The sequence below is a fragment of the Cavia porcellus genome, unplaced genomic scaffold, assembly GCF_034190915.1.
Source record: "Cavia porcellus strain 051 isolate PalLab524CR breed Dunkin Hartley unplaced genomic scaffold, mCavPor4.1 scaffold_6, whole genome shotgun sequence".
In the NCBI taxonomy this organism is placed as follows: Eukaryota; Metazoa; Chordata; class Mammalia; order Rodentia; family Caviidae; genus Cavia; species Cavia porcellus.
The window spans coordinates 21,651,870-21,667,035 of record NW_026947489.1 but is presented as its reverse complement, the minus strand read 5'-3'; the positions used below and the strand labels follow the sequence as shown (position 1 = coordinate 21,667,035).

The window sequence follows — 15,166 nt, the reverse complement described above, 5'->3', positions numbered from 1 at the left end:
CTCCTGGGCTCCTTGGTGAAGCTCAGCTGTCACTTCCTGTCACGTTCTTGTCCCATGGCAACCTCTGCAGGCCAAGTTGGGGGACCCTCTGTGACCCACGCCTCCAGCTCAGAATCTGATCACAACGCTTCCCGTGTCCTAGGGCAGCCGCCTGCTGCTAGGTCTGCTCTCTAAATGAACTATGAGCTCCATGCATGCAGGAGCTCCTTCCAATTTGAGTTTGGTGCTGGGGATTGAGCACAGGCTGCTCCCCGGAGCTGCACCCCTGCCCAGGCTTTGTTTCCTCTCTGCTGCCCACAGCCTCTCCTCTCCTGTGCACAGCACACAGCAGGCTGTCAACAGAGCTTTATGTTTTTTTCCTTCTTCTCAAAGCCGGGGATCAAACCCATGCCCTGTGTGTGCCAGGCAAGCACTTCCTTGCAGGGCTTTACCCTCCGTTCAACGCACGCGTGTTTTTTGAAGGGGAATTGGGAACACACTGACAGAAGAGGAACGTGAGGCATGTGACACCTACCATGCCAGGCAAGGTGGGGACTGGGGCCACTGCACAGATGGTTTCATCCAGAAGCTTCACAGGTCTGCAGGACACAAAACACATCTCTCCCCTGAGAGTTTCAAAATTTTACCCTTCTCTCCTGGGGCCCGTCCTCAGGAAACTCAGCATGTACACTAGGAGATGTGTAGCAAAAACTGGTGGCCACTCCAGCATCCTCCTGCTAGTGCTGTGGCGTACGACATAGTGAAAATGAAAGACTGGCCTCTGCAAGCAGTAGCATCTATAACTCTAATAACAGTGCTGCAAAGCAAGTTACAACACGTATCACTGACGAGCTGGAGGATATACAGGAGGAGCAAGCTTGCCCTTACAAGTTGCATAAATATACAGGGCTAAACAATACACTGTTTAGAGATACAGGCACGCATATGTGATTAATTCTGAAAGGAAATCAAGGGGTGATGAACTCAGGAAAATGATGGGATTTAAAAAACAGTCGGATTTGCAGGTGACTTCTGTCTACAGGCAGAGTCCATTTTGCTGATCCTTGGGCTGGTGGTGGGATGTGTGTGGCCCCGTGGGACATGGGACATTAGCAGTCGTCACAGGAGCACAGGCTGGGAAGGCATTTCCGGGGAGGGGCTGCTCCTCCGTTGCTGCAGGGCACCCCTAGACTACTGTGAGAAGCCCAGCGGGGAGGCCAGAGGCACAGAGCCCAGGCGCCCCCTGCTGGTGTGTGGGTGAGGCCACCCTGACTCAGGCCTGCAGGCACTGCGGAGCTGAGCTACGGACTTGCAGAATCAGGGCTGGTCAGGACTGCTTTGTCGAGCCACTAAGTTTTGGGGTGGCTGGGTTCTGTGGCAACAGATGATGAGCACGCTGTGGGGAGGAGCTAGGGGGACATAGGGGACCTCAATGGAACTGGAGAGGGTGGGTTTCCAGTGGCGAGGGGAGTTCACCTGATTATTCTTTACACACACACTGATTTGCGTGCATAAAGGCTTTTTAAACTTTAAAAAAGGGAGAGATCTTGGGGCAACATATGAAAGGTTATGCCGGCAGACACGAGCTCTCCTTGGCCCTGTGGCACGTGGGAGATGTCACATATCTCATCATACAATGTCAAAACAATGTGTCATCCACACAGGATGCAGCCATGGGACAGCTCGGCAGGACAGTGGTGACCACGGGGACTGCCTGTCTTTCCCGTGGAATAGCACCCTCCGTCTAGCGGGTTGCAGGCCCCATTTGCTCTCCAGTCACCCACCTGGTCACGAGCACCTGGCTGGTGGGTCCCTGTGTGCTGCTGGCTGTCACCAGGTGGAGGGAAGTATTGGTGCACAGCACAACACACTTCACTTGCGATTTTACTGGGCCCTCTGGGTACAGGTTCTGTCCCTTGTGGACCACGAAGTACTTCAGGAAGTGAATGCTTTGGCAGAAACACCCCTCTGGAAGGGCGATGACCCCCAGAGGGAACCCTGCGGAAAGAAATCACATGGGCTGGCTGGGCAGGGACGGCCACCATGGGCACTGGCTCTGTGGCCAGGGAGTGGTGTGAGGCTGGGAGGGAGGCAGAGCCAAGCACTGGGGGCCTCTGGCAGCAAAACCAGGACCCCGGTGCCCAGCAAGCTCTGAGGAGGAGCTGGGGAGAGGTGAACGAAGCCCGCGGAGGGTGCAGAGCCAGCAGGCAGTGGAGGAGGCTGAGCCGACCAAGGCTGACGCTGGCCAAGCTTTCAGGAGAGGGCTGCACATGTGTGTGCGTGAACAGGATTCACGGCTCCCAGAAGATGAAAGGAAGCTGTGTGAAGGGTTTGGGAAGAGGCAAAGCACGGCGTCACCAGGCCTTTGTAGCTCTCGTAGGCAGGACCCACTGGGCTGATCCATTTCGGGGAAACAGATACCACTGACTCCGGCACCTGCAAAGTGGCCCTGGACCAGATCCTAACGGGACACTGCTCCCCACTCCAGCTGTTGTTAGCCACTCAGGGCCAGGGGACTCCTGCCCACAGACTGACCAAACGGAGGGAGCAGATGGAGGAGAACACTAGCTCATGTTGAGAGCCTGGACTGGAGGAGAAGGGCAGAGGCTCCAGGTTCTCCCGTGCTAGCAGACACTCGGGCAGGGGCATCGTCATGCTCGCAATGGTGGCACAGCAGCTGGCACAACACTGTGCACAATACTGTGCACATGGTACACACTCACTAGTACTTGGCTGTGGCCAGCGCCAGCACATCTGATTACATTCAGTAAGTGTCTGTCACGGTTTGTATCTGGATGACCCCCAAAGCCTCATGCGCTTGTAGGTGGGGCTGAGAGGAGATGGGATCATGAAGAATTCCCAGAGCCTTGGGAATTCCTGCTCCAGTGCCACAGCCAGGGACCCAGCAGGGGCTGGAGAGAAGGGGGGCTCACCTTCAGCCACATCCCACAGTGTGAGCACCCCGTCCTCACAGGCCAGCACCAGGTAGGAAGAGGAGCAGCTGAGCCTCGAGGCAGCGATGGGTGCAGCACAAGGCCACACGCCCTCAGGTTCTGCGGGGAGGACACTGCTTACTGGCTGCCCCACGCCCTGCCCTGCCCACCAACCTGCAACCCAGCAATCCCCCCCATGCTAGGCCTGGGCACCAGACTGTACATGCGTGTCACCTTGGAGAGGTCCCTGATGCTGTCTGCCTTCCTCAGAGTAGGGTAAACCACTTTCTAGGCTCAGGACACAGTGCCAAGTGCTCTGCAGGTCTCGTTTAGTTTGGTTCTCAAAAGCATTCTATGCAGTTAGTTTACCCCTGACCCGTTTTACAGATAGAAAGACTGAGGCAGGACTGGAAGTCACTTGCCAAAGGCCACATGGCCAATCAGTGGAGCATCAGAGACTAGGAGCCAGGCTGCCTGCAGAGGGCAGAAGAAAAGAAATTCCCGCTTCGAGGATTTGTACTATGACTTTTGGGGTATAACACTAGAGTGTAACAAGTGTATAGCACTAGGCCTGACACAGTGAGCATGCGTCTGTTTGTCATATGAATCAACAAGGGGAAAGCACATCACCCACGTTTTCTCGGTGCCCATCCATGCGAAGGGGCCTTCACACAGGGAGCTCTGCCCTCTTCCCTTCATGGCAGACAGCGTGGCCTAACTGCTGAGCTCTGTGTTCAGGGTGAGAAGCCAGGCTGGGGTAAGGGTGGGGCCACGACACAGGCCTCACAGCCAGATGGGCAAGGCCTGGCGCTGGCCTGCGGGGCAGGGCCCACACTCCGGCTTCGTCCCTCTTGGCCTGTCATGTTAGTTTTGGACTGACCCCCGAGGACACACCCCAGCTGTGCAGCCCCCGCTTCTGCCTGCCCAGCTCTGGCTCCCGGGAGTGTCACTGCTGCGTGTCAGTCACATCCTCCCAGGCTGCACACGAGCTCCTGTCCTCAGCCCCCAGCTCAGGCACCTCCCGTCTCAGGGAAAAGTACCGGCTCTGTCCTTCAAAGTTCGGTTCAACGAATAGAGGAAGAAGTTGTGGCTTCCGGTCCAGTGTATGCCCAGGACGTAGGCCACCCCTGGGAAGAGGAGAAGAGTGCGGATGTGACATGTCCACACGGAAGGAGCAGGCCCAAGGGGAAGTGGCTGGAAGTTGAAAGCTGCTTATTGAGCCAGTGAGCTGCTGGGGCGGGTCTGCTCCCAGGGCTGCTCCTGGAAGATGGGTGCCAGGTTTTATTATCAGGGGCTCTGGGCTATGCCCATCCAAACAGCAACTGTTAAGCCACTGCTGGTGCTCTGATGCCCACGCTCACCCCCTCCCACCAGCAGGGCTCAGGGGTCCTCTCTCAGCAGGGCAGCTTTGGACATCTCCCTGAGGTGACTCCTTGCCCGGGACAATGGCCTGGGCACATGCCCTTACCTGAGGAGCTCTTGGCTTCTGCTGGCATCGAGGTGACGCAGCTGGGAAGGAGGAAATAGAACGTGGCAGAGCTGGGAAGGAAGGAGACGCGGTCAGGCTCCTCGGCCAGGGGGGTCTCAGCGGGGGTCTGGGGGAATCTTGGTTTTGGACCAGAAACAGACAGCTAGGGGGGGATCTTCATAAGGAACCAGGGATGCAAGATAATAGCTTTTCAGGTGCTGGTCCTCGGGGGACACGAAGGTGCTGGGATGCTGGTGAGGGTGGCGCAGTGGAGTCACTCCCAAACCAGTTGGGCGCAGGGCAGAGGCTCTGCTGGAGCTGGGTTGCCACGGGAGAGGCCTCTCTGTCCTGGGGAAGAGCCTGAGTGAAGGAGTAGACTTAGGTCTAAATGTTTCCTGCCCCAGCAGTGTGCTGAGAAGCTGGGTCATGGTTGAAATAGAAAGCATTCCCGAAGACTCACGTGGGAGTGTTCAGGGGTGGGGTCCTGACTGTACTAACAGATTCACCTGCGGATGAGATCACAGCGGGACAGACTACCAGGAGGGGGGCACAGTGGGAGGAAGCAGGTACTAGGCGGGTGCCCTCTGAAGCCGCTGCCCTCTCCCTGGCTCTTTCCCCGTTTCTTGGCTGTCATGAGCTTAGCAGCCTTCCTTGCCACGCTCTTCCACCATGTTCTCCCAGTTCCTATTTCAGGCAGAGCAGTGGCACCGTGTACCATGGCCTGAACCCTCTGGAACCATGAGCCAAACTGAATCTTTGCTTTTCTGTGTGTTTTGTTTGTTTTTGAGACACAGTCTCACTGTGTAGCCCAGGATGGCCTCCGGCCCATGGCAATCTGTCTCCCTCAGCTTCCTGAGTTCTGGGATTAAGGTATACAACACTATACCTGGCATCTTGCTTTCTTTAAATTGGTATTCTCGGTTGGAAGTTTAGCTCAGCAGGCACAAGCGCCTGCTTGGCAAGTGCAAGGTGGAAAGTTCAATCCCCAATTTTTTAAAAAAATTGCTATTCTCTACATTTTAGCAGAGTGACAAAAACTGGTGCAATGCATTGGTGTCAAAATAAAAGGACTTGCTGTAGGGTTTACAGATTTTCATGGTACAAATACTGCCCAAGAGACTATTAACAGCAGTGTAACGGCTGGCTTTTAAAAATCCCTAAACACTGTATCTTGCTGGGCTGTAGGGCTGCAGTGGATCACTGAGCCTGGCTAGGGCTCCAGCTCAGTAACTAGGAGCTGTTGTTAGGACTTGGTCCTCAGACTCTGTGTCTCAAAGTGAGGAAACTCAAGGTCCACCTGACAGTGAGATGAGAGGTTTCACTTCCTGTGTGAAAGTGAGAACACTCCTGAGACCCACAGCAGCTGCCAGGAGGGCTTGTTTGGAAAACCATCTCTGCCACAGATGCATCCAAGATTAGGTGTGGTTTTTACTATCACAGCGTAGGTTACTCGCGTAGGCCTAACTGCTGACTGATGTATTTATTATAATACATTAGAAGTTACGGCTGTAACCCCAGCTGAGAGGCTGGGGCAAGAGGATTACAAGTTCAAGACCAGCCTGGGCAACTTAGCTTGACTCTGTCTCAGAATAAAATAAAAAGGGACAGGAATGTGAACCCAGGACACAGCACTTGCCTAGCATGCCTGGGGCCATGTAGTAAGATAGTATAATAATTATACACCTATACTGCATTACACTTAGGCAGGAAAGAAATGGAGAATGCTCTGTCACCGAGCTGCACCCCAGCGAATCCCTCTTTTTAACCCGTGTTTTCAGCTTCTGTACTTAATCCTTACACAACATCAGAAAACCCCGCTGAAGTCCCAGGGGCTCAGGGCCAGGGCTGGGCGTGGCCTCCAGCTCACCTGAGTGGCTCCTCCCCCAGCTCCCTGTCCAGGTGCTTCTTGTAGGAGGCGTGGAAGAGATCTGCGCGCTGCTCCCACTGGCTGTCCCTGATGAGGTGGTTCTGCCCGGAGCCCAGCCCCAGGCAGTCTTCTACCTTTGCAAAGGCTTCCAGGGGGCTTTTAAACGTGGTGCCTTGATTGAGAATATTGCAGGATTAGTCAGCGCCTGGCCTCCTTTCTTGAATTCCCCCTCTTCATTCATGCTTCTCACGTTCCCACAAGAAGCCTCATCTTTTGTTCTTATTCTGTGGTCAGTCTGGGGTCCACTCCCCGGGCCTCTGGCCCACAGAGCCTGAGAGAGAGCAACTGCCCTTCTCCTCCCCACCTCCAGCCCAACTAGTATCACCTCTGCCTCACGGCACACACAAAGACTAAGTTCCAGATGCAGAAATATGAAAGGTAAAACAATAAAACTCTTAAAAATAATATGAGCAATATCTTTATGACCTCTAGCAAGGGAAAGATCTTTCTGCAAAACACAAAAATAACTTCCAATAAAAGAAAAATCAGATATTTTGACTACATTAAAATTAAGAACTTCTAATCACCAGATTCATCACTAAAAACATAAAAGACCAAGCCATACAGTGGGAAAGATGTTTGCAAAATACATAAAACTTAGTCATGACCCATATCCAAAATATGTAAAAAATTCCTATAAATTATTAAGAACTTTTTATTCCCTATGTAATCCAGTACAAAATAGGCAAGAGTATTATACACAGTGCTCATAAACAGAAATACTCCAAATGGTCAGTGAACACATGGAAAGGTATTCACTTTCATTAGTCATCACGGGAAATATAAATTAAATTCATAATGAGATACCATTGCACACTCCCCAAAATTTAAAGAGACTGATCATACCAAGTGTTGGTGAGGATATGGGGAACCAGCACCACGGTCCCTTCTCGGTAGTACTGCCTTGGTTACATCACAAGTATCCATTTATGCTGGGGTCTGTTTATTTATGTTCTGACCTTTCCATCCTGCTTCATGCATCTATCTTTCTCTATTATTTCCCTCATCTATATTTTGATATTCAATCTACATTTTTATTTTTCATTTATCTTTTCTTAGTTCGCATAGCTTTAGAACAAATCTTTCTTGGGGGGTTTCTTTTTGAGACAGGGTCTCACTATGCAGTTCAGGCTGGCTCTGGGCTCACTTTGTAGCCCAGGCTGATCTCAAACTCACAATGATCCTCCTGCCTCAGCTTCCCAAATCCTGGGATTACAGGTGTGTGCCACCACGCCTGGCTCTTAGAATAAATCTGAATAGACCAATCATCACTGTGTCCTTTTACAAAAGTGAACTTGCTCTTCTTGATCCACTGTAGTCCCCATCTTTTTGCCTTTGTTTGTCAGGTTGCTCTACCACTGGTCCATATTTTTGTTTTGAGACAGGGTCGCACTCAGTGGCAGAGGCTGGGCTCAAATGTCAGAGCGATGCTCCCTGTCGGAGTCTGGAGGCCCTCTCTGTTTTCTCACCTGCAATGACTCTTGGCCTCTGCTTCTCCTAACCAGTGCCCACTCACCCTTGAAAACTAGACGCCCTTTCCTCTCATAAAGCCTCTGCCTCCTCCCAGGCAGCTGGCCACTCCCTCCACTCTGTCGCTGGTCCTAGCTGCTCCTGGTTCCCATTCTTAATGAGTCCCTTGTGGTGGCTTCCTCCTACTCTCCCCTGACACCATCAGTTTTGAGGAGACGGGTTTCACTTGTGGGCACTTGGCAAACACTGATGAGTGAATTACTCAGGAATGTAGGCATGGATTCCGTCAATCAGAAGTGATGTCTGCCTTTCCTGACCTTGCGATTAACTGCATCTCTGCAAATTTTGCTTTTTAATTTGTTTTTAGATCTCAGAGCTTGAGTCCTACAAATGTCCTCTTCAAAGCTATGCATTTAATTAAATATTGCTACTACTACATAGAAAAATAGGAAATTGTGGAGAAAGGTTAAGATGGAAAAAAAATGGAGATATTTATGGCAAAGACAAAGAATATTAACTGAATCATACTGACCAGTGATTGGTTTAGGTGGTTTGATCTTCATTATGTGAACTGGAGGGCTCAATTTAACGTCACTTTTAAATGAAAAATTCACATCCTAAAGGAAGAAAAAAGTACAGCCAATGAACCAATAGACAACACAGAATCATTAAAAAAAGGAAGAAGAAGACAAAAAAAAAAAAAAAAAAAAAAAAAAAAAAGGGAAAAGAAAGAAAGAAAGGCAGACAAATAGTAAATAGAGAAGCCAGGCATGGTGGTGCACACCTGTAAGCGCTCGGGAGGCTGAGGCAGGAGGATCACTGGGAGTTTGAGAGCAGCCTGGGCTACAAAACAGAGTTCAAGGCCAGCCCAAACTACATAGGGAGACCCTCTCAAAAAGACCAAAAAAAAAAAAAAAAAAAAGAAGTAAATAGTAAGAAAGTTGATTCAAACATATCAATAGTCACACTAACTATATATGGCTTGAACCCTGTAACTAAAAGGCAGAGATTATCAGACTGTATAGAAAAGCAAAACCCAACTACAGGCTGTCAGTAAGAAACTAAGTTTCCAAAAAGACAAAAACACATTACTTGTAAAAGTACAAAAAAAAAAAAAACAAAAAAAACCAAAAAAACATGTCACTAAAACTAATCAAAAGAAAACAATTTCAATCTGAACAAAGAACATCACCAGGGGTAAAACTGAGTAATGATAAACTGATAATGATAAACAGAAAATGTAACATTCCAAATCACTATGTATTGAATAACACCTTCAAAATACATGAAGCAAAACTCATACAAATGAAGAAGGAAATAGAGAAATCTACAATCTTAGAGTCCTCTTTCAGTACTGGAATAGGTAGAAAGTCAGTGAGAATAAGCATACAGACAACTTGAATAACTCAGTCAGTCACAACAGAATACATATTCTTTTCAAGTGTGCTTCCTAAGAGAAACTAAATCTGAGCATAAAACAAGTTTAAATAAACTTAAAGATTCAAGTAACATGAAATATGTTCTCTGAGTGAGAGGCCAGTAAAAAGATGTCTGTAACGTCTCCAGTGAAGCACACTACATAGTCATGTGGTTAGAGGAGAAATAAAAAAGCAAATTAAGAAGTGAAAATGAGAAGATACCCAGATTTAAAGGACACGGCAAAAGCAGTGCTGTGACACCCCTCGGTATCTGTGGGATGCCAGTTCCAGGACGCCCCTGCATATCAAAATCTGAGGTGCTCAAGGCTCTTCTATGAAAAGGCAAAGTGTCTCTATATATATGACCTGCACAGACCCTCCCCTGAACTCCAGATTATCTCCAGATTATCTCTTATCATAGTAACACAATGTAAATGGCAGGAAAAAGTCTCTACATATTCAGTAGAGACGCAGTGAGAGATGATCCAACCATTATGCAAAGCAGTATGTAAATTATTTCTTCTTCCTCTTCTCCTTTTTCTTCCTTTTCTTCTTCCTCTTCCTCTTCTTCTTCACTGTCATTGTTTTCATCATCATCATCTTCTTTTTTTAAAAGTATGTGGATTTTTAAAGAAATTAGGAATAGAACTGCCTTGTGACCCAGCAATTCTTCTTCTGGGCATATACTTAAAGGAAACCAAATCATTTCCTCCTACAGACACCTACATACCCATGTTCACTGTAGTATTCTTTACAATAGCCAGGGTATGGAAACAACCCACACGTTTATGAACAGAAAGGTGGGTAAAGAAATTGGGGTGCGTATATCCACAGTGTCCTGTCCTATCCTTATGGCCCTTAAAAAGCATGAGATCTGGGGCTGGGGATTTAGCTCAGCGGCATAAGCACCTGCCTTGCAAGCAGGCGGTCGTGAGTTCGATCCCTGGTACCGATAAAAATGAAAAAGACAAAAAAAAAAAAAAAAAAAAAAAAAAAGCATGAGATCTTGTTATTTGTCACAGCATGGCTGAGCTTAAAGGATATTATGCTAATTGAAATAAGTCAGAAAAATATTATATGATATATTCATCAGTTTTCTACACTATAACAAATTACCTGACACAAGGTACTTATGAAGAAAAGAGAATTATCAGCTCACAGTTCTGGACACTGAAAATGCAAACAACACAGCAGAGGTTCTGTACCAAGGCCTGTCCCTTGGTTATATCACTTCATGGCATGTGAGAAGCAAGGGTGACGTCTGGCACCAGGAGCAGAGAGGAGGAGCATGGGCCTTGCCTCTCCCCTAACAACCCTCTCCAGGGCAGCCCTAGAGCCACTCCGCAGAGCAGAGCAGAGCGGAGCATGCCCTCAATGCCCTACAGACCTCTCCGCAGGTTCTGCCTCTTAAAAGTCCCACAGCTTTCCCCATCCCGGCTCCCTGGGCACCAAGTCTACAATCACAGTAGACCTGTAAGCCCCCAATGGGACCCGACTCTCCCCACTCCCCACTCTGCTTGCCAGCAGAAGCGCTGATTTCTGCCGGGACTCAGCTCAGCAGTCAGGCTGTCACTGAGAAGCACAGCAAAGGAGACAAGATAGGACAAGGAATTGTGTAGGTCCTGGAGACATCTGGAGATACCCAAACATTTACAGTGGACGTTTCAAAGACTCTGCCCAGCAGGATACAAGACTGCCAGAAAATTCTAAGCAGGGATGTTTATGAAACCCTCCCACTGGCCTTATTTCCATCCACATAAAAGGAGTGTGCTTGTCTTTGTTCAGTGCCAAAGGTTTGTTGCTCTCTGCCTACCTGCATCCGGGTAATTAAACATATGCCTAGTTGCTTTCACAAAAGCCTGTCTTGGTCTCTTGCCTCGTGTTTCATTAGACACTCTCAATTGCACTCAAAACACATCAGAAAATCACCTTCCTTGCATGTGGTATTTTTAAAAATTCAGAAATAGAGAAAACAGTGATTACCATAGTTCTGGGGCATGAAATAGGAAGGGAGAGAAGTGACAGCAGCAGATTTACAGGAGGAACAAGTCTAGAGACCTAATGCATGTGAAGATTTAGGTAATGAACCCACTGCATACGGAAGTCATACTGCAGCTGGAAAATTCCCGAGTCAGACCGGAAGGAAGACCCTCTGCACCCAGGAGGTAAGAAGGCAGTGTTTCAGGTTTAACCTTTAAGCTGGTGGGCTGTTTTCAGGCAGGCGAACTGTTGCGGGATCATTCCCAAAGGAAACAGCGCTGAGTTTACAAAGAGTTCAGTTTACATAGCACTTTAGGAGCAGGGAGTACAAAGCAAGTTACAAAATGTTACACAACTGGTTACATGCATGGAGTCTTATATTGCCAGGCAGGCCAGTCTTGAACAGATTTGTTGACAGAAGCATTCCAGGAAGGAGGGGAAGAGGTCCTCACAGGGTGAGCATAAAGGTGTCACTGATTAGTCCAGGGTGCCTTCAGGTACAGATAATTACTCTTAAGTGCTTACTGCAGCTGGGCTTTAGACTGTCAGGGTCAACTGAATTCAGCAGAAGCAGCAGCGTGGTCAGAGACCTCTAATTGCTCTCTAATTTGTATCATGAAATACTTACAAGTTTGCCATTTTATAAATGTGTACTTACATTACAATTGTGCCCCAACAATGCTAAGGGAGATTTTCCTGGGTAACTGTGAGATGGTGGACATGTCCATTTGCTTCACTGTACTTACTGGGGACCAGGCTGTGTGACAGGCTGGTGGGAGCCAAATTACAGCACCTACAGTCAGGAGGCGGTGTTGACTTGTTGAGAACAGGGAATTTTTGCAGAAGGCTGCTCGGCTGCAATCCCATAACCCCAGGGCTCCTGTTATCAGAGATAACATCTGCTGAGGCCAGTACAGAGAGAGCAGCACCAGGCGTGGGGAGGAACTTAACCTGCTTCTCTGTGAGGCCAAACCAGTTCCCCACACCACTACCTCATTTTTATTGCAGTGGCTGTTCCAGGAAAGGACGCTGCCCCTCCCGCCGGACCTCTCACTGCTAACAAAAGTGGGGCAGCTCACGAGGGCTTTGCCCAAACGGAGGGGCTGATCTTCTGGAGCCCCTGAACCTGCAAATTTCTCTTTGTGTTTCTTTGTCCCTTGCCATACCCACCTGAGTAGGCAATGGAGGGTCAGATAGGACTGGGCCCTCGAAGGAGCCAGTGCAAGAAAGATGAGATACCTGGCAACTGTAGATTAAACAAATACACCCCCATACTTCCTAAGGATAAATATCAGGGACTGATATTCTAAGTAGGTATCCTTCACCTTGAGGAAGCCAGGAAGAGCCACTAACCCAACCCCCTAGAGGAAGAGGCCCTGTTCTATTTGCTATGTGACTGGCTTCCCCATTTGATCCTGATTTAATCAATCTTACCTGAGCAATTATACTCAGAATCTTATTGGTTGACCGTAGTTCTGTCCCACCTCACGCCCACCTTGTGGATTCCCATTTCCCCCACCTTGGACCCACCTCCCATTGAGGATTTGCTCTATAAAAATCCCTAGAGAGGGTAGCGTCTTTGGCTACCCACTCTGGCCCCTTTCTGTCTCTCAGATAGAAACTTTCTTTCCTCTAATAAATACATTCTGCTCTTAACCCGTGTTGTTCTTAAAATTCATTCTTCAATTTTAGAGAACAGTAACTTGTATTGGACATGTAGCAGGTTGGGAATTTCTTTCCCCTATATCATGATCAGCCTTTGGTTTCTATTAACCTTTTTTTCCCCTATCTATAACATCATATATCCAACACTTATTTTTTAAAAAGCTTAGAGAAAAGAATTTAATAAAAGTCAATATCCACTCTTGATTTAAACAAAACAAAGTAAGAGCCTTAGCAAACCAAGTACAGAGTGACACAAATTTAACTTGATAAAGGATTTTTACCAAAAACCATCGCAAGCTTCACACACAGTGAAACACTTCCAACACTGTCTTTGTTATAGACAAGTCAGAGGTGTCTCATTACGCTGCTACTAATCAACATTTTATCAGAGATTCTAGAAAATAGAAGAAGGCAGGAATGGATAAAAGGGATAAATGCTTGAAAGGGAAAAGTTAGCAGTGTTTATAGTCACAATTATTTCTCTAGAAAGTCGAAGATTCTCAACTGGAAAGCCATTAGAACTAATAACAAAGTTCAGCAAAGAGGCCGCTGCTAGCACATCTCCCTGATAGCTACCATGCCAGCTGGAGGGGAGGCTGAGGCAGGAAGATCATAAGTTCAAGCCCAGCCCGGGCAACTTGGAGACCCAGCAAGACCCTGTGAAAAATAAAAATTAATACTAATAATAATAAATAAAAAGCCTGGGATGCAGCTCAGTATGAAGGCACTAGATCCAGTCCCCAGTACCAGGAGGAAAACAGGGTCAGTAGTGCCAGGACTAGGGTGACTGAAGGAGGAACTCATCCTTGGGTGCCAGTTCTGCTGTTGCACGACCCCAGGACTGTCTTGGCCCTACGACTCTAATCTAAGCCCTGGGGGCCAGATACAAGACCAACAACTTAAGAGAAAAAATACTTAAGATAAAAACCAACAACTGTCCTGTGGATCAGAGAGGTGGACGTTTGTCATCTTTTTGACCAGCCCCAAACACCTCTTCTATTTTGAGGAGACTCTCATAGAAATCTTGAAAAAGCCGTCTCTAAGGAACGGAGGGGCCGGACGCTTCTTCCTGTCCCTTGCAGATAAGGGCTGGTACATGATGTGGCCTCGGCTTTGAGATCCATTGTGACACAGAGCCAGAAGCCATTCCCAGAGGTGATGGCCTTGTCTGGGGCTTGGTGCAGGGTCATCATGGAAAGTCAGCACCAGCTGTGGTGCCTGTGTCTTGTGAGGCGGGTGACACTCAGCAGTGTGGCCTTTGTGCTGGAAGTGGCATTTTCACCACCTACCTCTCCTGTCTCCTGCCAATTTCTGAAGACTTCACATCTTCCCAGTTTCTTTGCTACAGCTAAGGACCTAAAGAAGACACAATCATGGGCAGTGTGTGTGTCAGCTTTCCACTACTGTATCAAATATCCAGGGTAACCAGCTTACAGAAAGAAAAGGTTTGCCTTGGCTTAGGCTGTCAGGGATTCCAGATGTGCCTGGCTGGCCCTGAGGCTTTGGACCTGTGGCTCCACATCAAGGCAGGACCATCAGGTAAGCAAAGATGGTCACCTCACGGTCAGGAGAGGAAAGGACCTGGGCCCAGTGTCTCTTTCACAGGGGTGTCCCCAGTGACTGGAGAACTGCCCCCATTAGGGTTTTTGCCCTCTTCCAATAGCACTAAGCTGTGACAAACCCTTCTGCAGTGGCACTTAGGGGACATTCAAAATCCAGATTGTGAATAATAGGCCATCAACGACTAGTTGAAAAACGTAGGTGATGGGATGAACACAGGCCTTTAACTCCACTCCCTCCTGGAGGCTCACTAAATGACAGAAAAGTCGGGTGAGGTGGCTCATGCCTGTAATCCCAGCATTTGGGAGGCTGAGGCGGGAGGATCCATGAGGCCAGCCTGAACTACACAGGGAGTTCAAGGCCAGCCTGAATTGCACAGAAAAACTGTATCTCTTGGTAGAAAAGAAAAGAAAAGAAAAGGATAGGAAAGGAAAAGTAAAGAAAAGAAAAGAAAAGAAAAGAAAAGAAAAGAAAAGAAAAGAAATACATGTACCAGAAATCAAACTCAGGACCTCACACTTGCCAGGCAGGCACTCTGTGGCAGAGCTGTATCACTGGCCCTAGAAGAGATATTTTTTTAGAAAGCGTAAAATCATAAGGTTTGAGATAATACAAGTGGAGACAAAGCAACAACAGAAAAACCACTTAAAAACCCCTTCGGCCCACTTCCTGCCCTTCTGTGTCATCCTGACCACGCTAATCTTCTCTGTTTCGTTCTGGCTCTACTATGTGTGCTGCTGAAGTAGACACAGAAGCAACAAAAGTT

The 15,166-nt window shown here is 48.2% G+C and overlaps 1 protein-coding gene across 7 annotated transcripts in view; it reads right to left on the bottom strand.

The window, feature by feature from the left end:
- Wdr93 (WD repeat domain 93) overlaps positions 1–15,166 on the bottom strand; it is a 65,546-nt gene that overhangs the window by 8,933 nt on the left and 41,447 nt on the right. For all 7 annotated transcript variants that reach the window (XM_013158498.2, XM_063250035.1, XM_063250038.1 and 4 more), the window contains 7 exons: positions 8,310–8,394; positions 6,248–6,419; positions 4,381–4,451; positions 3,953–4,039; positions 2,913–3,032; positions 1,764–1,977; positions 515–578 (listed from right to left, as the gene is read on the bottom strand). In XM_013158498.2, the coding sequence (XP_013013952.1) occupies positions 515–578; positions 1,764–1,977; positions 2,913–3,032; positions 3,953–4,039; positions 4,381–4,451; positions 6,248–6,419; positions 8,310–8,394 (813 nt within the window). The remainder of the gene's footprint in view (positions 1–514; positions 579–1,763; positions 1,978–2,912; positions 3,033–3,952; positions 4,040–4,380; positions 4,452–6,247; positions 6,420–8,309; positions 8,395–15,166) is intronic.